This window comes from Schistocerca serialis, chromosome 2 (genome assembly GCF_023864345.2).
Source record: "Schistocerca serialis cubense isolate TAMUIC-IGC-003099 chromosome 2, iqSchSeri2.2, whole genome shotgun sequence".
Lineage (NCBI taxonomy): Eukaryota > Metazoa > Arthropoda > Insecta > Orthoptera > Acrididae > Schistocerca > Schistocerca serialis.
The window spans coordinates 985,689,806-985,714,653 of NC_064639.1; the positions used below are offsets into that span (position 1 = coordinate 985,689,806).

Consider the following 24,848-nt stretch of genomic DNA (forward strand, 5'->3'; position numbering starts at 1 on the left):
CAACATATCACAGAGACACTGTGAGCAATTTACACACCTAAGAATCATATTGTCCTGTGTACAACTTTGGAGTACACTTCCAGTTTCTGTGTCATTTCAGTCGCACTCTGTGATGCACCTGTTACCCACACCAAAGCAGATCTGTGTCTGTACTCTCTTCTAACATTGCACCATTCTTGCTGTGTAAAGGTCTTAGCATTGTATGACATGTAACTTACTTTCTAACATTCTTTTATACACTCCTTCAAAAGAAAGAAAGAAATGAAAATGAAAAAAAAGAAATGCACCACAAAAGAATTATCTGAATGGGGCAGAAATCAGTAGATCTTATGCAAGCATACAAACAAACAAGTGATTGCAACTTCACAAAAACTGAATGATTTATTCAGGAGAAAGAGCTTCACAAATTGAGAAAGTCAATAATGAGTTGTCCACCTTTACAGTAGAGGAAATCTTTTAAAATTTATCTGATTATACCCTTTGAGAAATGCAGTATGGGCCACCTTCTTTCATAAAGCTGCCACATGTGATGACATAAGTCATGTACCCTGTCTACCTGGCTATGAGTCATGGTGTGGCTATTAGAGGGCTTTTATTCAAGGTAAGACCAACAAACATAAGCAGTCTTTGCCATTTACTATAATGGAAGTTGTAAAACCTATATATGGAAGACTTAGTGACAGAAAATTATTAGATATCCTAATGAGAGTTTTAACAATTATACATGGGGACAGGTACCAAAAACAGTTCTGGTAGAACTAAATACTTCCAAAATAGTTGTGCTGGATGCTCTGCTAGGTTTTAATAATGGAACAGTGGCAATGTTTAAGGTTATATAATTGATGAGAGTGTCTGGTGGACTAAATACAGTAGTGCTCAAAAATATTTTGACAAATATATTAATTGGATTAATTAAAAACAAATATGAATCATGAAATTCAGTAATTTATTTTATTGATGGATATTCAATGTTCTACAGAATAGTGACCAACTAGCCCTTGTTTGCAACATAATAGAGTGTAACCTTTTTTAACGAGGACAATGGTGGAGCAAAAGTATTTTGATATTGTTGAAAAAAAAAAAACACATTTCTTAACACACAATTGTCGCCAACCATAGTAAGAAAATCAATATTTGGTGGGATATCCCTTGGCTTTTATGACAGCCTCACACCATGCTGGCACTGAGTCGCCAACTTTTGGAATTTGGAACCGATCAATCAAAATTTTATCCCACTCAGTTTTAAGAGCTTCAAAAAAAGTGCCTTTGTTCAAATATTTTTTATTCTTATTGTGTGACCCAACTCCTCCCACAGATGTTCTTTAGGATTCAAATCCAGACTTTGACTTGGCCACTCCAAAACCTTGACTTTTTGCATTAAAAAAAAAAATCGCTAATGTACTTGGACTTGTGCTTGGTAACATTGTCTTGTTGAAAATACCATCCAGCTGGCCTGTGGTGTTAAGCATATGGCAGTGTTTGAGTCTTCAATACTTTTTCATAAATGATCTGATCCATATTACCTTCAATTTGAACTAACCGTCCAACTACAGAGTGTAAAAAACATCCCCAAACCATCACACTGCCATCTCCATATTTGACTGTGGGAATTTGGAACCAAAAGTCAGTCTTTTATTTACAGGGTGTTGAACATGTTGAACATACTTGATACAATCAGATTACATTAAATTAAATTTACTCTCATCACTCCACACAATTTTAGACCAGTCTGAACTGGACTATGATCTGTTTTATTTTGTAAATCCAAGTAGGGCCTTCCTGGGTTTTTGATTGGTCTTAGTCCATGTACTCCAAAGAGTTTCAAGTGTCATTTGACAAAGGAAACATGAATGTCATCATTACATTTTCCTTTCAATTCTCTTTGTATCATTAAAGCCAACTCATGAACATCACTTGTTGAAAAGTTTGTTATGATATGATCGACTTTAGGAGACATGTTTTTTGGACGTTCATTGTGAGGCTTATTTTCAACAGTCTTTCATTTATTATGCAATTTTTTCCATGTACAAACGAGCTGATGAGACACTAAAAATACGACCAACTTCAGTTTCAGTCCTTGCTTTAGTGTATTTATCACTGCATTTCAAACGTCACTCGAATATTCCTTAGGTTTCAGCATATTGAAATAATCACTGTAAGCAAATATCAGTAGAAATCAGAACTAAGAAGCAAGTGACATCCATGAATTCACGAAGCAAACTGTGTGTCAAAATACTTTTGAGCTGGTTGAGAGTCACATTCATCTGGCAGCATAAAGTGTACACATACAAGCCCCAACCTGAGACCTTCAAATAATCGCAGTTATACTGCGCCCCACTATACCCAATACACTGTCTGATAGTGCTTTATTTTAACAGGAATAATAACAAATGTTATGTTCTCAAAAGACTTTTGAGCACTACTGTATGTAAAGAGCTCTAATTGCAATTGACTGCAGAAGACTCTTCGAAGCAGAGAAATCAGTGCTGAAAGTCACCAAAGTAGCAAGAATAAGAAGAATAATTCTAGAAAAAGGAGGAGGAAGAACAACACCAGAAAGAAGATGAATATGGACCTAGGATGCATTAGTGTTACACAGGTTAGATAGAGAAACAAGTTTTAACTTTAATTTCCTGAAAGTTCACTTTTCTGATGTTCTGGTACACGTTGGTTAAAAACTACTAAAGACAGAGAGCTGAAATTTTGTATACTGTCCTGAAGTAGACTGTTCTCATGGCTAAAATTTGAAAATTGAAGATTTTCTACAGAAAACAATGTGTGTTAACTACTGAAATTTTTGATAATCATTATTAAAAGAATTTTTGAACCATAATTTATGTCAGCAACATCTTTTTAAAAGTCAGCTTTAAAGATACTAGCGTAAAGATCTCCCAGAAACAAAATAAAGCTTCTACTTTCTTTTTATTTCAAGATGTGGGTACCTACAAGGCTCTATCCAAAATTTTCAGGACTGGTGCTGCCATCTGTTGAAAACCTTACCTTTGGACTAATGGTCACCATCACCCTCGAAGTAGTTCCCATCCGCATGTACACACCAGGCCCAGTGCTTCTGCCACTGGTCAAACGTTTACTGGAAGTCCTATTCTTTGAGGGTGTTTACCACCACTGGCAATGCTTCTTGAATCCTCTATAGAGTGTCGAACCGACGGCCTTTCAAATTGAGTTTCAGTTTTGGGAATAGTGCAAAGTTGCAAGTTGCCAAATCTGGTGAGCACGGTGGGTGGGGTACAACCGCCATGTTGTTTTTTGCCAAAAAGGTCCTGGTGAGCAAGGACGTGTGACAGGGTGCACTGCTGTGATGCAGCAGCCAGTTCCCTTGACGCCAAAGTTCGGGCTGTCGTCGCCACACGTTTTCACGGAGCCATCGCAAAATGTCACAGTAGCACATGGAATTCACAGTTTGGTTGGGTGGGACAAATCCTTTGTGCACAATTCCCTTGGTATCAAAGAAAATGATGAACATGCTCTTCACTTTGCTCTTCACCGTCTCGCTTTTTTGGGTCTTGGAGAGCCCGGGCTCTTCCAATGGGATGATTGTTGCTTTGTCTCTGGGTCATAACCGTAAATCCAGCTCTCATTGCTGGTGATAACCCATGACAAGAAGGTTGGATCATCAGGTGCAGTCTGACGAAGGTCCGTACACACTTGAACATGCTGTTTTGTTCGCGGATCCATCGAAAAATCACCACACACCAAACACAGAGTATTGCGGAAATCATTGTGAACATGCTGACTCAACACTGTACGCAAATAATTAACATGCTTTATTTTATGCCCAACGCAAAATACAGTGCACAAAAAAGTGTGACACCAAAAGCTGTGGATCATACATCAAAATGTTCCCAAAAGGTCTGTTGAAAGATGGTAAGCATTACATGGACTCCAATTCCTATTCTTTGAGCTACGCTATTTAGAAACTTGAGACATTTTTTCAAGATTTGCCCTTGTGTTAACAAAACAGTCCCTTTAAATAAGAAAAAAATAACCAAAACAATTGATGTAACAGTTCAAATTACTGAGACTTACATAGCTGCTGGCTTCAAATTATAAAATGTTTGCAGATGCTCTGTCATAGCAATAGGTTTGATTTATCAAATATACAAAAAAATACAGAATTAATTCAATTTATAAAGCATATGCCAAGGAACCAGACAACTAGTTTCATTTATTGACAAGTCTGATTTATCAAGGTTTGAATTAGCAAGAGTTGACTGTATACGGGTAATTATATAAGTACATATCACAATCTGCATTACCAAGAAAGAATACATGTGTGTGTGTGTGTGTGTGTGTGTGTGTGGAGGGGGGGGGGGGGGGGGGTCAAACCATATACAAATTTCCCGAAATATTACCTGATATGGGTTTACATTTCCTCCTGGTTTCACACAATAATGGTAGCAAAAAACATCGGCTAAAGTGGCAGAAGTTGACATTTCTGGTAGCGATTTTGCCAAAAGTCGTTTAATCTCATCAAAAGTCCATACACAGAATGCTCCTTCTTTTTTCTTCTTAGAATCATGAGTTGGATAAGAATCTGCATCCTCAGCACTGTAGAATCCTCCAGACTGAAGAAAGATTTTGAAAAAATTTTAGTACAATATTAAACATGAGTCAGATTTTCGAAAATATTCACATTGGTTTTCAAGTCATTGTAATTTCCACAAGACATCACAACAATAATACATCTACATCAACATTAATGCTCTACAAGCCACCTGCAGGTGTATAGTAGAAGATACTTTGGATATCATTTTCATTTTCCCACTTTCTGTTCTGTACACAAATGGTGAGTAGAAAGAACGACTTTTGGAAAAAATAACACTCTGTCTATAGATAAAAATGATAGCCATATTATATACTTGTTTTTCTTCATAATGTCTACACAATAGGCAGTATACGGCAAAAAAAGCATCCATGACATGTGTTGTCATGTGTCAGTATGACAATGCACGTCACAGGTGCTTTGTTTGTTATGTTCCATGTACAATGCATAGATTTTTGAAGATGTCCATTAAAGAGTCAAAACCAGTAATTACTGTACTCCTGCTCTGTGATCCTATCCAAAACAAAAAGAAATGTGAAAGAACCACTCTAAGTAAGTCTCGACATGAGCTTTAATGTGACTGATTCCTCACGCTCATTTTACAAAATATATGAACAGTACAATATAGAAGCTTCTGAACTATGGCTTTAAAGAAGAGTGCTGAATGTAGGTAGATAGATAAAATAACAAATGAAGAGGTGCTGAATCAAAATGAAGTGAGAAGGTCTTATGGTACCACTTGACTAAAGGAATTTATTTAATAAAATTGCAGCCAAATAGCCATATACAATTACTTTGCTTAACATTTTACATTTACATTTTACATTTTGCATTTTCATTTATCGATTTCACTCTTTTACTGCACAGTTCTATGTGATATCGTTCACAGGCTTCATTACACAGTTCACATACACATGTTGTGGTTGGGTCATGATAAGTTTTGTTTTTGCAAATTAGATGATCAAAGTCGTGAACAGAAAGTCTAGTTACGACACGTCGCAGCTCGAAGTTTGGTGCTGTCCATGAGCGGTTCTTCATTGCTTCGGTGCCATATTACTCTGGCCATATTTTTTTCTCGTTTGTCCTCCATGATCTTCAGCTGCTTTCTGAAAGCCCTGGTGTGCGGCATCATCATATATCGAAGTTTGATGTCTTCAATTAGGAATGTCTCTCTCACTAGCAGGTACACTAGTCTAGATCTTGTTGTCTAGCGCTCTTTTTTGATACGTCGATTTTATCTTTTCTAATGTTTCTAGATTTTTTTCTGTCAGGTGGTCCCATATAACCTCCACCTCATAGGCCAGGAGTGACAAGATTTTTGCGTTGATTTATTTCATGGCTGTTTCTAGACTGAGTAGGCAGATGTTTTTGATGTCTTGTATTGCTATTATTGCTTGGGCTGTACGTTCTGTTGTATATTTTGTGAAGCTTTTGGATGTTGGTTGCAATGTCACCCCTAGGTATTTAAAGTCTGATGAGATTTTTATTTTTTGTCCTCTGATGCTGATTTCCGCAGTCTTGGGTGTTTTGCCTCCTTTTCTGAAAATTACCATTTCTGCCTTTGTTATGTTTATGTGTAGTTTGTGTTCACTGCACCATTTGTCTATTTTCTCAATGATTTTCTGCAGCTTCTGTATATCTGTTGAACCTACGGCTATGTTGTCAGTGTATGCATATACATGTAAATCATCTTCATTTTCTCCAATTCAGAGTACTTCTTCAGTGGCAAGAATGTACAGCAAAGGGCTCATTGGGTCACCCTGTAAGACTCCGTTCGATTGCAGAATGAGGTTCAGAAAAGAGAGGTTGTCTGATATTGTGATTAAGTTGTATTCGAGGATTGACTTGATTATTTTTGCCCATACACTATCTTCTCCCATTGTGTTTTCCAGTTTTTGGACTATGAGATCTCTTTCCAGTAGATCAAAGGCTTTGGTAAAGTCTATGAACACTGTGTAGAACATTTGTTTCTTTTGTAGCGCTTTGTTGATGTTGTTTAGAAGAAGCCTGACTGCTGTAAGTGTTGATCTTCCAGATCTGAAACCCATTTGTCTTTCTGGGGGATGACTGTCCACAGAGGCTTTGATTTTTTGTGTAATTATCTTTGAAAACATCTTGAACTGAGTATTTTCCAGGGCTATGCCTCTGTACTTGTTTGGGTCTGTTGGGCCTCCTCTACCTTTGTAGAGACCTTTTATTGTCGAGTGTCTCCATTATGTCTGAATTCTTCCAAGTTCCAGGCATTTGTTAAATAGTTTGATCCATAGGTGTTGGAGGGCCTCTTTTGCATCTTTTATATGTTCATTATATATATTATCGGGTCCTGCTGCTTTCTTGTTCTTCAGTGCTTGTATTACTTCTTTTACATCTTCTTCATTTAGAGGTTCCCATATATTGTCCATTTTCCTTAGTTTGATGTTGTTTCTCTTTCTTGGGGGGTGTTTTGATTCCTCGTTTGTTCAGTATCTTACTGAAGTGGTCTTCCCATTCCTTCATGTCTATATTTGGTGTATGAGCCAGTTTTCTTGGTCTTGCTGCTACGTATTGGTTTTTCTCTGCTTCATCCGCTTCGCTTTTTGCCTCTCTTTCTATGTATTCTCTTTTCTTCTCTTCTATTAGTTTTTTGTACATTCTCCTCTCTTCTGCATACAGTTTGTATGTTTCCTCGTCGTGCTGGTTTCTTAATCTGTGGAGCGTTCTTAGAACAGTGTTCCTTTTGCTGTAGCATTCAGCATTGAACCATCTTTTTGCTGTCCTTATTTTTGGATTTGTTTGTATCACTGAATTTTTTAGGAGGTCTTCTATTTGGCCTGTTGCTTTTTCAAGGTCTCCTTCCTCTATTAAAGTTTCTATTTGTGTTATTTATTCTTGCTGGTTTGTTAATTTTTCTACATCAATTTTTCTTTGTGTGATGTGGTGGGTCTTTCTTGCTGGCAGTGACATGACATTATTTATTTTTATCTTCACTGGAATGTGCTTTCATATAGGAGTCATGGAGTCATGCCATATTGGTTGAATACTTCCTTCTATTTCTCCTCTTGTTAATGTGATATCAATGGTGCTTTTCCCATTGTGGCATATGTATGTAGGTATCTGTCTAGCGCTCAGTAGGGTGAAACCATCTTCTTCTAGGGTTTCAATGACTAGTTTCGTTTTATAGTTCTCCGTGTCTATTCTGCAGTTAAGATCGCCTGCAATAATGGTGGGTTTGCTGTCGCATTGTTTGATGAGTGTGACTATTTTGTCAATTATTTCTACAGCATTTGTGTGCAGTTTAAAATAGGCTCAATTATTTTTATGTTTGCTGCTTCTACCAGCATACTATTTTCTTGTTTTATGATTTTTTTGGTGGGCGTCATCCAGGGTTTCAGTAGGATAGATATTCCACCCATGGGTCGTCTTCTTTCTCCCTTCTTTGCCATTAGGTGATGATTGCAGAAATCTTTATGTTGCCAGTTGTCTATCAGGAAGATTTCTGTTAGAACTGCAAGATCCAAGTTTTGCAGAATGTTCTTCTGGAATAGACAACATACGCACATACATTCATGCAAATGCAACTTACACACATGACCACTGTGGTCGCGTGTGTGAGCTGTGTGTGTGTGTGTGTGTGTGTGTGTGTGTGTGTGTGTGTGTTTCTACTTGGGAAGAAAGCTTTCTGGCCAAAAGATTGTGTGTTTAGTAGTCTTCTTGTTGCGCTTGTCTGTAATTCAACATCACCGCTATACGGCGCATAGCAATCTACCCTTTTCACAATATTATAAAATATATCAATAATATGATAGTTGTGCAGTTACATCATAAATATGGCAAACCAAAATTATTTTCAAGTTCATAAATAACACTGATGACCCCATAAGGTATGTAAACAGTGTCCATACAGCCAAGCTAGAGTTAATAATGGAAATTTATACTGTAGTGCAAAAAAATCTTAACACACTGCTGGTGGAGATCAGGCATGAAACTGAAACTCTTCAAACATTCAAAACATATTAAATAAAACCTCATTAGCTACTCCTTTTACAACTTATCACAATATTTGGAGCCTGTAATGTAAATTCCATGTAACTCTAATATTTCTATTAGATAAATCTTGACTTTGTCAGTATGCGGCAGCTGATTATAGTAAGCATACAAATGCTTTGTTTGAAGTAATAGATAAAAACAGTAGCTGAATAGTATAGGAGAAGGATCAGGGTCTTTTTTCATTCAAAGTAGCTGTGTTTCTCCTAATAATATAATTTGTTGTTGGTATACTTTAGACAAGTAGCCAGCAGTGACGGCTTCTGCTTGTTAATTACCTTGACTTGTTCCACATACATTCATTCATGATCGAATTTATGAAACATAATCTGTGAATGAATAAATGAACGGGTGAACAAATTCTGTCACCTTGACAAAAAGTCATATAACCATCACTCACACGCAAGTGGTGGGTGGGAATTACTAACTCACATCTCTACATTAAAAAATAGCAAATAAAATAAAAATTAAAAACACTTATGAATGTTCAGTATGAAGCCCTAGTTACACATTAATTTGCAATGTGAATGAAAAATGACACATTCCACATCATTATGTTTTATCATGCAAAATGATGCTTGGAACTTGAGATTAATCAACGAACAAGAATTTTGGTGAACCTTAATACTGTTTGGAATATTGTTTTAATGTTAGCATTGCTGTTCTACTTTCAAATGGTTTACTGATAATTCTTATAGGTTCAATTGCACATCTGTTGATTCATGTATCAGTTAAAGTTATTATGGTGTTATTTGACTGTATCTTTACATGTATCTGCACTGAAAATTTCAAATCAAACTTTAACACGTTTATTAAGTTATAAATGAAGTTTGCATCACAAATTATACACTTTGCAACTTTTCTTTCTTAATTTTCTTTCCCCTGTGAATGAGGCACAATTTCAACTCTCTACTTGAGCAGCTGTGGCAAGCTCCTGGGCAGAAACATTGAGTTCCAGCAACATAGATAATTTTGTCCCAATGTCCACAGTTTGCTTGCTTCCACGTAGCAAAAACATGTGGTCAAACTGTTAGTGTTAGTGCATCTCAATGGGTTGAACATATAACACCAGTTTTGGGTGAATTAATTCTCCCACATAAATACAGATAGGACCCAGTGAACATCAGTACAAAATCCATCTTTCTTTCTCGCTTAACATTCACTACATTTGTAGAGAATCTTATAGCTATCACACGATCATCCTCTCACTCTCTCTCTATCAAACCCATAACAATATGTTTAGGGAATGTTGATGGATACTGTTAGAGTCATTTACCATTCAGCAAAGACACTGTGCTTTTGGTCTGTTGTTTGGAATTCAATAGTACTGACTCTTGCTGCATTAAGTGTAACAATGAATTAGCATTAAGTGTAACAATGAATTTCCCCCCTCACAGCCAAGAGATTACCAGAAGCCCCTCCCAATACTTAATGGAAATTGTCTGACAGCTTCTCAAAGATTATCTCTTCTTTTAAGTACCACAAAAATATTTTGGTCTATTTTTGCCTTGTTAGATCACCTAAGTTTCATTTTATTCTGGATTTTATTTTTCTGGCTGGGTGACTTTGCCACATCTTTCATTGAACTGCACGTTAGTACATCTAATAACTCACCTTAATTGCAGGAAAAATCTGAGTTACAATTCAAGAAGAGCATTTCATTTCATTAAGCAACCTGGGTGATAAGAGTCTGACTACACAGAATCTCAGTTAAATTTAATGCAACCCGGTGCTTCTAAGATCACGCTCTCTCTCTCTCTCTCTCTCTCTCTCTCTCTCTCTCGTGGGGGGGGGGGGGGGGGGCCGTGTGTGTGTGTGTGTGTGTGTGTGTGTGTGTGTGTGTGTGTGAGAGCGTGTGTGTTGGTTGCCACAACGCTCATCTCAAGAATGAGATTCTCTTCCAAAAAACTGTGTTACTTACATGAACATGCAGCAAAGATACACTGACGTGAAGAAAGTCATGGGTTAGCTCCTAATAGTACACTGGGGCACCTTTGCCTGGTGCAGTGCAGAAACTGAACGTGGCTTGGACTCAACGAGTCAGAAGTCCCCTGCAGAAACATAACCACCCATAACTGCGAAAGTGTTGCCACTGCAGGATGTTGTGCATGACCTGATCACTCAATTATGTTCCATAAATATTTGATGGGATTCGTGTTGGGTGATGTGGGCGCTCAAATCATTCACTCGAACTGTCCAAAATGTTCTTCAAACCAATCATGAACAACTGTGGTCCACAATGACACAAAATTATTGTTTCAGAGCAAGAAGTCCATGAATGACTGCAAATGGTCTCCAAGTAGCCGAACATAACCATTTCCAGTCAATGTTCAGTCCAGTTGAACCAGAGGATCCAGTTCATTCCACATAAGCACAGCCCACACCATTATGGGGCCACCACCAGCTTGTACAGTGCCTTGTAGACAACAGGGGTCCTTGGATTTGTGTACTCTGCACCACACACAAACCTTACCATCAGTTCTTACCAACTGAAATTGAGACTCATCTGATCAGGCCACATTTTTGCAACCAATATGGAATTTAAGGATCTAGGGATATTCACAGTAGCTTCTCAGTATATATACTCTCTTATGAAATTTGTTATTAACAACCAAACCCAATTCAAAAGTAATAGCAGTGTGCATAACTACAATACTAGGAGAAAGGACGATCTTCACTATTCAAGATTAAATCTAACTTTGGCACAGAAAGGGGTGAATTATACTGGCACTAAAGTCTTTGGTCACTTACCAAATAGTATCAAAAGTCTGACAGATAACCAACAAGTATTTAAGAAGAAATTAAAAGAATTTGTGAATGACAACTCCTTCTACTCCATAGAGGAATTTTTAGATATAAATTAAGAAAAAAATTAAAAAAACATTAAAAAAAATTAAAAAAAATAAAAATAAAAAAACACAAAAAAATAAAGTAGTTATATTAACTTAAGTGTGTTGTTAAATTAACCTAATTATGTCATGTATTGGAAAATTCGACTCGTTCCACATCATTACGAAATATCGTATTCATGATCCATGGAACTAGTATTAATCTAATCTAATCTAATCTAATCGAAGGTGCTGCAGGTGATGTCATGCTGTTAACAAAGGCACTCGCGTCGGTTGTCTGCTGCTATTGCCGATTCATGCCAAATTTTGCTGCACTGTCCTAACAGGTAAGTTCATTGTACATACCACATTGACTTCTGTGGTTATTCCATGCAGTGCTGCTTGTCTGTTAGCACTGACAACTCTATCCAAATGCCGCTGCTTTCGGTTGTTACCTGCAGGCCGTCAGCCACTGCATTGGCCATGGTGAGACGTAATACGGAAATTTGGTATTGTCAGCACACTCTTGACACTGTGCAGCTTGGAATATTGAGTTTCCTAATGATTTCTGAAACTGAATGTCCCATGCATCTAGCTCCGACTACCATTCCCCATTCAAAGTCTGTTCATTCCCAACGTGTCTCCATAACCAAGTTGGAAAAATTTTCACATGAATCATCTGAGTACAAATGACATCTCCACCAATGCCTGCCCTTTCATACCTTGTGTACACGATACTACTGCCATCTGTGTATGTACATATCATTATCCCAGGACTACTGCCACCTTAGTTCATGTGCTCATGCGCAATACATAACATTACAATGGGTCAACCATTCACAGGGTTCACAATACTATTTGAATGATAGCATGGACAACTCTTACATAACAACCACAGGTTTGCACACCAATAGCCAATCAATTCAGATGAAGTTCCCCATTACTTGGCATATGAAAAACTGTGGAGCATGTGTAGCTGAAAGAGCAGAAGACGATGACAGAGATAATGGTGGGCTAGATAAAAATTTAGTGCCCAGATTAGAGGTTGAGGGGGTGGGGGTTAAATAGATACAGTAATGACACAAGACATTAGAGTAAGTTGAAGCCAGGTGAATAGCAGGGACCAATGACAAAGTTAAAGGCGAGTTCTGAGATAATGGTGTTACAAGGAAGAATCCAAAAAACTATACTGTCAGGCTGTCAACACTACTATAATCTAGTAGCAAAAGATTTTCTATTTAATTCTAATTTTGACTTGGTTACACTACATCTTGTATTTCTCATGGACAATTTTTATTTACTTTCTATGTACTTAGCTATATACATTTATGACCATGGGTTACAATTCCTAATCACTAGTGTTCTTCAGATAATATTCTATGAAATAATGGAATATATGACTTACCTGATCACCTAAATCTCTGTCCACATAAGTAAGAATGTCTCTAACAATGTCAGCATAAAATTCTTCTTTAGAAGCTGTATAGGCTGCTGAATAGGCAATAGCTAACTGTGCCTGGTCATAAAGCATCTTTTCAAAATGTGGAACATGCCACCTTTCATCTGTTGAATATCTTGCAAAACCCTAAAATGAAATTTTAAATCTAATATGACCACATATAATATTCAAATTGCCAGCATTAAAATTTTAAATTGTCAAAACAGATCAGTTAAAAAACTGCTAGTAATTATTATCTTACATCATTCAATGTGGCCTGGAATATCCTGCATATTCAGTGAAGAAGAAAATTAAAATGTGAAAAAGAAAAATAGATCTTAACCATATCCCAAACATATTTAAATGTTCTTAAGCTTCTGCAGTAGATAAGCTTAATTTTCACATATGGCCTGTTATTTTCCCACTGAGCCTGTTGGTGTCCTGCTGATGCCACCTGCTGCTGCTGGTTCCTTTGCAGCCAACTCTGCAACTACTTTGGTATCAGGTCAGGCACTTGCAGAGTTGACTTTTCCTCCACAGTGCCTGATGCGGCTAGTGGGTTCGATTGAGCCTGAAGCCACCAACACCACCACTGCCACTGCCACTGCCGCCACGTTCCCCACTGCAGCTGACACTGCCACTAGAAGCTCCTTTGGAGTCACTTCTGTCACTGCAGTGGTGTCCTGTTGGGCACCTGGGCAGATGCTTTCTCCTCTCAACTCTGGCACCACCGAGTCAGCGGTTTCCATCGCCCCGTACTGCCTGCTGTCAGCCTCTCTGCCACCAGCCCTTTCCAACTTCTCTGCATCCTCCTTTCCTGCATGACTTCCTCCTGCCACATCACAGATGGTCCTGCCACTGCTCCCTTTCTCTGTCCTTTTCCTCCAGCACGTGTTGGGGCACTCATCAAAGTCCTGTAACAGAACTTTGGGTTACATCTAGTCTCATCACTGTTTCTGCCTTCCAGTGGTCAGCTTGCTTCTCTCATGACAACAATGTCCAGGTCCCCGTTCATGGCAGTTCTTCCTGTCAGTTACATCAGAGCTACATCAGACACATCGGTATCATTGCATACCATTGATGGAGCATCGGCTCACATCAGCTGCCAACATTTGCTTGTTACCCGGGGTACATTATTTGTAATGGCTCTCTCTGTCATAACACATAAAAGGCAAGCACAAATTCAGCTATTTTTTGTCAATATATTTAAATATTTTCTCACAACTGTTACAAGGACAGCATTTGCTGCAGTGTGAATGTTGAATGATGCACTACTGCCTGCAAATGTCAATGTTTTCATTTATTTTTCACAATATCATTTCATGTCAGTCATAGGCCATTTTCAAACACTTCTATGAATTACTGACTCCAGTATCACAAAAAACTGTGATGACAAATATTTCCATATTGGTCTCTTGCATATACTGACCTTAGGGCATGCTCTTAGCCTTGAAATTCTAAGAGTTAATACTTCTACGTCTATACTCTGCAAACCACTGTGAAGTACTTGGCATATGGTATGTACCAGTTATTAGAGGGCTGCTTCCCATTTCATTTGCATATGGAGCAGAGGAAGATTGACTGTTTAAACCATTTGCCCTTGCTATCCATTTGGGAGCAATGCATGAGTGTTGTTGTATATTCTTAGATTCATGATTTAAAGCTTGATCTTGAAACTTTGTAAGCAAGCTTTCTCGGGATGGTTTGTGTCTTTCTTCATGTGCCTGCCAGTTCAGTTTCTTCAGCATATTTGTGGTACTCTCCCATATGTCAAAAAAACCTGCAACCATTTATGTTGCCCTTCTCTGTATATGTTCAATATCTCTTGTTAGTCCTGTTTGGTATGGATCTTACATATTTGAGCAAAAATTGTAGGATGGTCCACAAAGTTTTCTAAACACTCTCTTTTGTAGACTGATTGCATTTCCCTCATAGTCTGCCTTTTTGACCTATGAGTGAGCCTATGTGATTATTCTATTTCATATTCCTAGAAATTGCATGAGTTGACTGCTTCCAATTATGTCACACTCATTATATATATTTTATAAATATATAATGTTGTATAACTAAATCTGTGCAATCAGCAGCGTTTGTATGGCAGCAAACATAATATAATTACACATGATGTCAGTCAGGAATATAGTTAACAAAATACACACTGTAAGTATAAACTCCCCAAATGTTTGATCATTAGCATACCTGTGAAACATGATCATGAATTCCTCCTTTTGCCATCTTTTTCAGAGTGAATAAACACATGTCAAGAGCATTTTTTCCAATTTCTGACGAAGGATTTCTTGCATGAATGTGAAAAAGAAAATTAAAATTCACTGGCTGTGGAAATTTTGGAGATTCACTGAAGCCACCATTTTTACTATCAAAACTCTTCGCAAGCTGCTGGAAACACTTTTCTATGCATTCTGGTTTAGGTACAGCAGATGATGCAGCATCTAATGCAGAAGCTCTCTTTAAGATCTCCACTACCTTCCGTCCTGAGTCTGAAAACTTCTGCCTATTTTCTTCCCACTGAAATACATGGTAAAAAAACAACTTTTAGTTTAGATGTTACAAATTAACAAAAGTACAAGCATTTGTTTTACACTGCTGGTGATATATTTGCATAAAAATAAATATTGATGCTTCATTATAAGAAGATAGAAGTTTGGCCCACATCAAGAAAAAATTATTTAAGGTTTTAACAATACCCCACTGCACATGAATTACTTCGATGCTTTACATGGATTTCTTTATTTATGGTATACATACATGTGTATGGAATTTTTTTGGAATCCAAAATTCTCCTCTGTAGGAATCAACACTAACTGTAAATTAATGAAACTGAGCATATTCTGTTTATACATAAGATCCCGTGGGTGACAGATAGCAGCACCCAGGTTAATGACATGTTCCTTGACTCCCGAAAAATGTTTCATAGAGTTCTGCAGTTACCCTGTGAACAAACTATAGCTTACACAAGACCCAATTTGTGACTGTATTTTGGACTTGCTAACACACTCAATATACAGTTTAGCCTTAACAAGGAAAAGTAGTCAAATGTGAAAGTAGTTTTCAGCATATCCTATGAAAGTTGTATATGGCTGTTACTGTTCATGATCTACATATAAATTGTCTGGTGGATTGTATTGGAAACTTGATGAGGCTGACTGTGAATATATTAGGGGAGTCACTAAGATGCAAAATTATAACAAATGCAAGCAGACTTGCAAAGAATCAATGCCTACAGCAGCATCCAGTAACCAACCCTTGACACAAACAAATGTAACTTACTGTGCACAAATAGGGAAAAAGACCAATTACGCTTCACTAATGTGATTGGTGACTAATCCCTGGAAATGGCCACAAGTCCTAAATGTCAGGAGTATGTATCTGGAGTGCTTTAAAGAAGAACTGCCACATAAAACTAGTTACCAGAAGGGCAAATGCTAGATTGTGATTCATCTGAAGAATGCAATGAAAATGAAATGCACCCATGAAAGAAGTGACGTACAAAAGATTCCATTCAACCAGTTCTTGAGAACCAATTTTCAGTTCCGAATCTGCCATATGTATAGCTGCAACTACCATTTTGCATTCAAAGTTTGATAATTCCCGTTGCCGTAACCATGTCAGAAACCTTTCCACATGAATCATCTGAGTACAAATGACAGTTCCACCAATGCACTGCTCTTTTATACCTTGTGTACGCTGTACTACCACCATCTGCATATGTGCATACCACCATCCCATGACTTTTGTCACCTTAGTGTATAACCCAACAGGTTATGGACCCAGCTGATTGAACTGAATAATTCTGACCAGTGAATGACAAAAAAACTTAATATTGTTTGTGAGTAGTTTATAATTTACAGTAACTATATTGTAGCTGTGTAAATGGCTGCTGCCCACATTCCACAGATTGAGAAACCCATGTGTCGAGGGAATTATGCAACTTGGAAGTTTGCAGTAGAAGCTTATCTATAGTTGGACAACCTTTGGGATGTCACTGATGGAAACTTAAAGTCCATAGTTTTAGATTCCCAGAATAAAGATTGTACTGCAAAATCCCAATTAATACTTACAGACAGTCCTGTAAATTACATTCATATAGAAAATTATGGCATGGTGAAGGAAATATGGGACAATCTAAGGAGGGCATCTGAAGGCAGAGGTTCGGCTCGGAAAGTGGGTTTGCTAAGAGAACTTACTTACACACATTTAGACAAATACAAAAATGTTGATGAATATGTAAACAAAATCATCTCCACTTTGAAATGTCCAAGAAATATTGGCTTTGAAACTGCTGAAGAACAGACTGGTACTTTTTACTAGTGAGACTACTTGATAAGTACAGTACTCCCCCCTTGATAATGGGCTTAGACAGTTCAGGGATACCAATTAAAGGCAACAGCATAAAACTCAAGATTCTAGAAGATGTTGAATTGTACAAGAATACCCTACCCAGGACAAGGAAGTCGCTTTGTATTCAAAATACAAAAAGAAAGAACCTGTTCTATGTTCCAAATAAAAAGACATTTTTTATCGTACAGCACAGAACAAAAAAAAAACAAGTGCACAAGAAAAAAGTCAGGTCTCAAAAGATCCAGAAAGGAAGGCAAGCAAGCACTAACTGCATGTTATTGTTATGGTAAAACTGAAATTAAGAGTACAGATTGGTTCCTGGATTCTGGAGCATCTATGCATATTACCCAAGAGCAATCAGTTTTATATGGATTTTCTCCTAAAATAAATGTAGGTTTTTCAACAGTTGACAGTTCTCAGTTACAATGTGAGCTGGTAAGAAAGATAAGTTTTAATTTGAAGGTTAAAGGAGAATCACTAGATATTACACCAAATAATGTACATCATGTGAAGAATGTTGCTACAAATTTGCTTTCAGTAAGTGAAATAGTGAGTAAGGGCAACAAGGTCATTTTTTATTTAAAAAATTGATTAGAGTGGCAGTGTGATAGCCACAGCGAGTAAAGAAAATGGATATTAATAAACTAGATGTTTTTCAAGTTGGAAGTAGTTGTCCAGCATATTCTGCAAAAACTTTTTTATTGCACTGAAAGCTTGGACACATTAATAGGAAAAGTATGGTCTTGATAAAAGATATGGCACTGGGGGTAAAGGAATGTAATAATGTAACTAACCTCATGAAATTTGAATGCAAAGAAAGCAAGCCAGATAACTATTTAAAACAGGTCCAAAAAGCTCTACTGGCTTTTACAGCTGATACAAACAGATCTTCGGGGGCCTATGGGAAAAGAATCTATAGGAGACTGTTGCTATTTCCTTGGCTTAATTGATGATTTTTCAAGATATACCCACATTTATCTTCATAGAACCAGGGACAAAGTGAGTTAATTTTGACAGTTTTCATGCCACAGTTGAAAGACAGACTGGTAAGAAGGATAGACGTTCTCAGCTCAGACAATGGTACCAAATATATCAATAAACAACTAGGCAACAATTGAGTGAATTTGGTATCAGGCAGTAAACTAAACTGATAGGGGAAAAAAATCACAGCACCAATAAATAATTAATATAGAGTAATGAAATTTTGGGAATGCATTTGTCTAGGTAACATATTTACATGATTAACAATGAAAGTTCACAGGTTTGTGGTGGCAGTCGACTCAGCCAAGTCAACCATCAGCTCTGTGAGGACAAACTTCTTTGATTTGTTTGGCTGTGTGTATTCTGTTCAGCCATTTTTTGTATGTTGTCATTAATTTTTATTGCAAGCATTGTGGAGAGATGCCATTAATATTGTGTACATAAATGAAAAGTGTGTCTCTAGTATTTTCTACTGTGACATAGTAGTGGAGCACCCACCGTTTTAGCCGGCCGGGGTGGCCAAGCGGTTCTGGATGCTACAGTCTGGAACCGCGCGACCTCTACGGTCGCAGGTTCGAATCCTGCCTCAGGCATGGATGTGTGTGATGTCCTTAGGTTAGGTTAGGTTTAAGTAGTTCTAAGTTCTAGGGGACTGATGACCTCAGCAGTTAAGTCCCATAGTGCTCAGAGCCATTTCTGAACCCACCGTTGTGACCCAGTTAATGTGCATTTCCACGCTGCATTGACTCTCCTCAGTGATTATCGCCTTTTGTTGTGAACAACGTTTCCCACAACCAGTGCCTTCTCGCCATACTACACATCAGGCGTCGCATGCCGACTGCTATGTTCAATGTTCGAGTGCTCTATAGAGTGCCGCTAGAAGTACGTCAAACATCAATTTCCACACCACCTTCGTGACTCCTCCTCGGTTTCTGCCCTTGAACAAATGGTGACCAAATGGGATCCAAGGATATTGTCCCCGCAACATACTGTGCAGCATCTAACCCTTGACACCTTTTATTATTTTTTCGGCCTTCAGGTAGTGCCACCCTGTCCACTCAGTTCAAGCATTCTGGACTCTTTCATGATATAATGATATGGCTGTTCATACCACGAGAGTCAGGTCTTCTGCATCATCCACATTTGCACCCATGTCATCTATGGCTTCCATGTCTGCTGCGGTGTGTGACACTCTGAAGTGACCCCATTATGACCGAGATGTCAGACACAGTACTGGTGTCACACATGGCCCTTACTCTGTTTAGTATACTGCCCTCGTCTAGTACACAGTTTCTAGTAGACAGTTTTGTACTCCAGTGCTGGCTCACGCCACACCCCCAGGCCACTTTCCTAAGCTGCCTCCCCCCACCAACAACAGCTCTCTCACCTAGTTCACTCTGTGGAGTCTATTCTGAACCTTAGCAGCATCATCAGTGATGATGCATGCTTTGTATCCCTGACTGGACATTTCCACCCCGTCTGCCCCCGATAGCTGAATGGTCAGCACGACAGAATGTCAATCCTAAGGGCTCGGGTTCGATTCCCAGCTGGGTCGGAGATTTTCCTCACTCAGGGAGTGGGTGCTGTGTTGTCCTGATCATCATCATTTCATCCCCATTGATGCGCAAGTCACTGGAGTGGCGTCAAATCAAAAGACTTGCACCAGGCGAACGGTCTACCCAACGGAAGGCCCTAGTCACATGAATTTTTTTTTTATTTTACACCCCATCATGGAACTTATCAGTGATATCATCCTGAACCCACCTCCCCCTCTAGATACCTCAACACAAGGCAGATCATCACCAAGCATCTCTCTCATTCACCACAGGAGGTGCATGATGTAATTCATGCAGAACAAATAGGTGACAGGACACCCGCACAACTCTGGCATCACCTATATGCCCTTGTCGAGCCTAACATCTTGCTGGAAACTGCCTTGTGGGCCATTTGGATCTTCATGCTTCTATACAACATCCAGCTACAGCTCTTTGTCTACAGAACCACTGGAACATAGACTTCAACATGTGGATCATGTGTATCAAGCTATGTGAAACCGCCAGCTTGTCTCACTTCTGCAAGACCGGATTCCACTTCCTGCGTTGGCAGTCCTGCTTTGCATATGGCTACCCCTCCTTCTTACCCACCTGTAGAGGATGCGCACTCTCTCTCACATTATGCGGTGGAGCAGTGCAGCCATCTAGCGGCAGACCTACCTGTATCCCTGTACCCCACTCCTCACCTTCTACTTTCGGTCACTTCCAGTGCAGTGCAGCAGCAGATGTTGGAACTTCATATCCTGGTCTTCATCCCACCTACCCGTTGTGTTGAATGAAAGTGGACTTCAGGGATGACACTCGTAATTCAGTCATCCCCCCCCCCCCCCAACCATGTGTGCAATGAAAAACATGCTGCAAGGGCCACAGTAGGTACCACATCCCATGCTGCTCCTCCAGGGCAACGCCTTCAACATCCATCATCATCCAACGATCACCTTGGGTCTGGATGCCTCTACATGCTCAACAGTTCAACCAACACTTGCATGATACTGGTGCAGATGCAAGTTTTATATCACCAGCTCTTGATCCATTAACCATCCTGCTCTCACCTGGTAAACTCAGCGCAGCTAATAATTCAGACATCAAAGTCCACGGCACAGCCATGCTACAGCTGCAGCTCACTCCTGATCTGCAGTTCCCATGAACCTTCAAGGTGGCGGATGTCGAGAGTCCTGTTCTCAGAATTAACCTCCTTAAGCATTGTAGCCTCTCACCTGATATCCAGTCTTCTGCACTGCTGCATCATACTTCTGGCACACGCATACCAAGTTCCTCCACTCTGCTAGCTACAGCTCCCTTGTCTCACTGTGACATGCTCATCTACCCATCATCCGAGTGTATGCTTCTCACAGTTCAACTTGCCATATCCCTCAACGAGCTCTTACTCCAAAGTCGTCTAAGCCCTTCGTGCCAGCAACAACACACACTGTCAGTCAGTGGCAGACGCTTCTTGCAACAAGACTCGTGTACATCGCGGAACTGATGCTCTTCCCGCCATGATACCGCCTGCTGCACCTCCAGCTGATGACACACACACACACACACACACACACACACACACACACACAGCCATTCTGCAAACTCAATAGGTCAGTGACTCTTCCTGCTTCAGTGTTGCATGTTACGTCCCCCTCTGCCTCTTTGCAGCGCATAACTATTTCAAACAGTATCTGTCATAGGCTAATTACCATTGAAGGTCCTCCTGTCCGTCACACGGCAAGGCATCTGACAGCTAACAAACTGTGCCACACTAAGGCCACCATGTAGGAACTGTTAGACGCAGGTATACCCTATCCCCTTCTAGTAACTGGTCGTCACCTATCCACCTGGTCCCTAAAGAAGATGGTAGCTACAGGTTGCATGGAGACTACAGCAAACTGAACGTGCAGACAATCAGCCCATTTCGCACATCCACGACTTCACACAACAGCTGAATGTCGCGTGTGTGTTTAGTATAGACTGCCATAAGGCTATTAGTCTTACCATCAAATACTTATGCACGCAGATGACATCACCAAAACAGTCAACATTACACTGTTCAGCCTACTCGAATGTTATTTCATGCCTTAAGAACTGAAAAATGCCACTCAAATCTTGGAGGGCTTTATTAATTCTCTGTTTTCCCCACTGCCATTCTACTATGTATATATGGACGACATCCTTATCTTTTGCTCTTCCACAGACGGACATCAGAAACACCTACGGCATCTGTTACAAGTCCTTGTGCACAATGGTGTCGAAACTAATCATAATAAAACTCAACTTCAACTAGCATCACCTTCCTTGGTCATGAAGTTAACGCCAACGGCATTCGCCCAACTTCCGACCACGTCACCTTCATCTCTGAACTACCACTACCTGAAACCTACTGTGATCTTCAGAGGTTCCTAGGTACGGTAAACTTTTTCAGGCACTATATACCTCATCCCATCTCTCTTCAAGACCCTCTCACACGCTTCAGCAGGTAAGAACACTTCCCCAACACACAAACTGGTCTATGCTATACAAGTTTGCTAAACTCTCAAGGTCGCATTCTCCAGTGCTGTCACACTCAAGCACCCTGTTGTCAATGTGTGCATCTCTATTACCAAAGATGCTAGTGACTCCTCTGTCAGCAGCATACTTCAGCAACATACAGGGGGCATCTCACAGCCTCTTCATTGCTTCTCCAAGAAACTGTCCTCCCCCAGAGCAAATGCTCTGCCTTTGATAGGGCGTTATACCACATTTACAAGACAATGAAATACTCTAAGAAGACATTGGAAGTCATGAAGTTACAATTTTTACGGACCATTACCTCCTCGCAGATGCTTTACGTAACCTTGCTGCTAACCTCCCCCTTGTTGTTTTTGACATATGGACCACATTTCCCAGTCCACTATGGATGTCTGTTACATCAAAGGTGCTGACAATACTGTCACTGGCGACATGCCAAGAATTAACTCCATTACTTGGCCACTTGACCTGGACAAGTTGGCTCACTTACAGCAACAAGCCTCCGATGTACAGAACTTATTACAAGACTTGTCTCTGTCCCTTATAGTGAAATCCCAACTGCTACCTGCATCAGCCACTCCAGTGTTGTGTGACACTTCTAGTGACACAACCTGTCCACCTGGGTATCAAAACCATCACACGCCTGCTTACCGAGTGTTTTGTTTGGCCAAACATTAAAAGTGACTGCCATGCCAGGGTGTGCATGTGCATGTGCATGTGCATTCCCTGCCAACGTAGCTACGTTGGCCAGTATACGCTTCCTCCTCTTGGACACTTCGACACCCCAAAAGGACATTTTTGCCATGTTCATCTTGATGCGATTCATCTCCTCCCTCCTACAGAAAGTTTTAAGTACATTCTTTCTATGACTGACCGAACTAGTAGGTGGGTAGAAGCTGTCCCCCTTGTCGACATATCATATAAGCCGACTTGGTTGCCCATGCTTTCACTCAAATCTGGTTCGCCTACTTTGGCTGCCCACCATCTATCACTACAGATCAGGATTGACAATTCAAATCACTCCTTTTCACTAAGCTCTGTAATAATCTATGAGGCACTGCCAAGTTCCATACCACCACAAAGTAACAGACTTGTGGAATGCTGGCATCACAAAAAAATGATTCAAATGGTTTTGAGCACCGTGGGACCATCTGAGGTCATCAGTCCCCTAGAACTCAGACCTACTTAAACCTAACTAACCAAAGGACATCACACACATCCATGCCTGAGGCAGGATTCGAACCTGTGACCGTAGCAGTCACGCCCCCGTAGCAGTCGTGCGGTTCTGGACTGAAGGACCTAGAACTGCTCAGCCACCGCGGCCAGCTGCAGGCATCACACTCTGAAAGCAATGCTCATGTGTCACACCAGTGGTTGGGTGAAAGCAGTAACATGTGTCCTCTTGGTCGAACGTACTGTCTTCAAAGAGGATCTTCAATCATCTCTAGCCAAGGTACAGTACAGCAAACCTTGGGTCCTTCGCACTGAGTATGTCGAGGACTCCGATCCTCTCACTCCCTCCACTCTATCTACATTAGCTAAGCGCATCCCTCACATATCTCTCACATCTCACACATTCTCGTGCCCCCTCCCCAAACCCACACAACTCCATGCATCTTCATTCACAGCGACCTCACCACCTGCAAGTATGTCATGCTCCGTGATGACTGGTTCAAGTGTCTTTGTAGCCCCCTTATTCGGGTCCTCGCAAGGTACTGCCACACACTAACATCATCTTTGTTATTCTCTTCAATAGTAAGCCATAAACTGTATATTTGAACAGGCTAAAACCAGCCTGGACAATTGAAGACATCACAATGCACAACCCGCCACCCAGTGAAACTACTCCAGTTGAGCACACCAATTCTTGCATCCCCTTCTGCCACCCCTCCCTCCCACTGCTACAATGATTCCCCCAGTGTTGTGCTTATGACAAGTGATTCTCGTGTGATCATTCCCATGACTCACCTCTCACCAGCACCACCAAGTGTCACAATGATCTCCATCGACATCTCATCGTCCGCCCCTGAAGATCTATTGATCAATATCCACAACAATACTCTCTTCCTTCATCATACTCCTCCCTGCTGATTCAACAACCCCAACACTGTGCACATTACCCCTCTGAAACATTACTCTTTAGCTCATTCTGCAGACAAAGCCAACATTACTGCCTCCATTGACTCCATCGGGTGTCTTACCATTACCATCCCTCTTCTCTCCCCATCCATAACCAACCCACACTCCCCCAACCCCACCCCACACATTCCCTTATGCCATGCAGGTCATCCCCTCCACTCCTCCTTTTTGGCACAAAGATAATGTGCTTTCCTCATCTCCCTCTCTCTTACAGAGCAATGGACTGTACTCGCCTTTCCCCACAGGGCAGCTACGACACGACTGGTTACACCAACTCGCAGCACACCGAGAGCTCCTCCACCCTATGTCCTCCTGGGGGGTGGCGGCAGGCTTTTTGAATTGTCTGGCTGTGTGTGAGCTGTTCATCCATATTTTGTATGTCATTATTTTTTGCTGTGAGCATTGTGTAAAGACACCATTAATAAAGTGTATGTACATGAAAAGTGTGTGTCTAGTACCTTCTA

General features: G+C 40.0%; 1 protein-coding gene across 1 annotated transcript in view; it reads right to left on the minus strand.

Annotated features, from left to right (window-relative positions):
• LOC126458407 (spermatogenesis-associated protein 20) overlaps positions 1-24,848 on the minus strand; it is a 289,730-nt gene that overhangs the window by 226,366 nt on the left and 38,516 nt on the right. Inside the window, exons 5-7 of the mRNA XM_050095424.1 lie at positions 15,053-15,379; positions 12,821-13,000; positions 4,374-4,586 (exon numbers count right to left, since the gene is read on the minus strand). Of these exons, the coding sequence (XP_049951381.1) occupies positions 4,374-4,586; positions 12,821-13,000; positions 15,053-15,379 (720 nt within the window). The remainder of the gene's footprint in view (positions 1-4,373; positions 4,587-12,820; positions 13,001-15,052; positions 15,380-24,848) is intronic.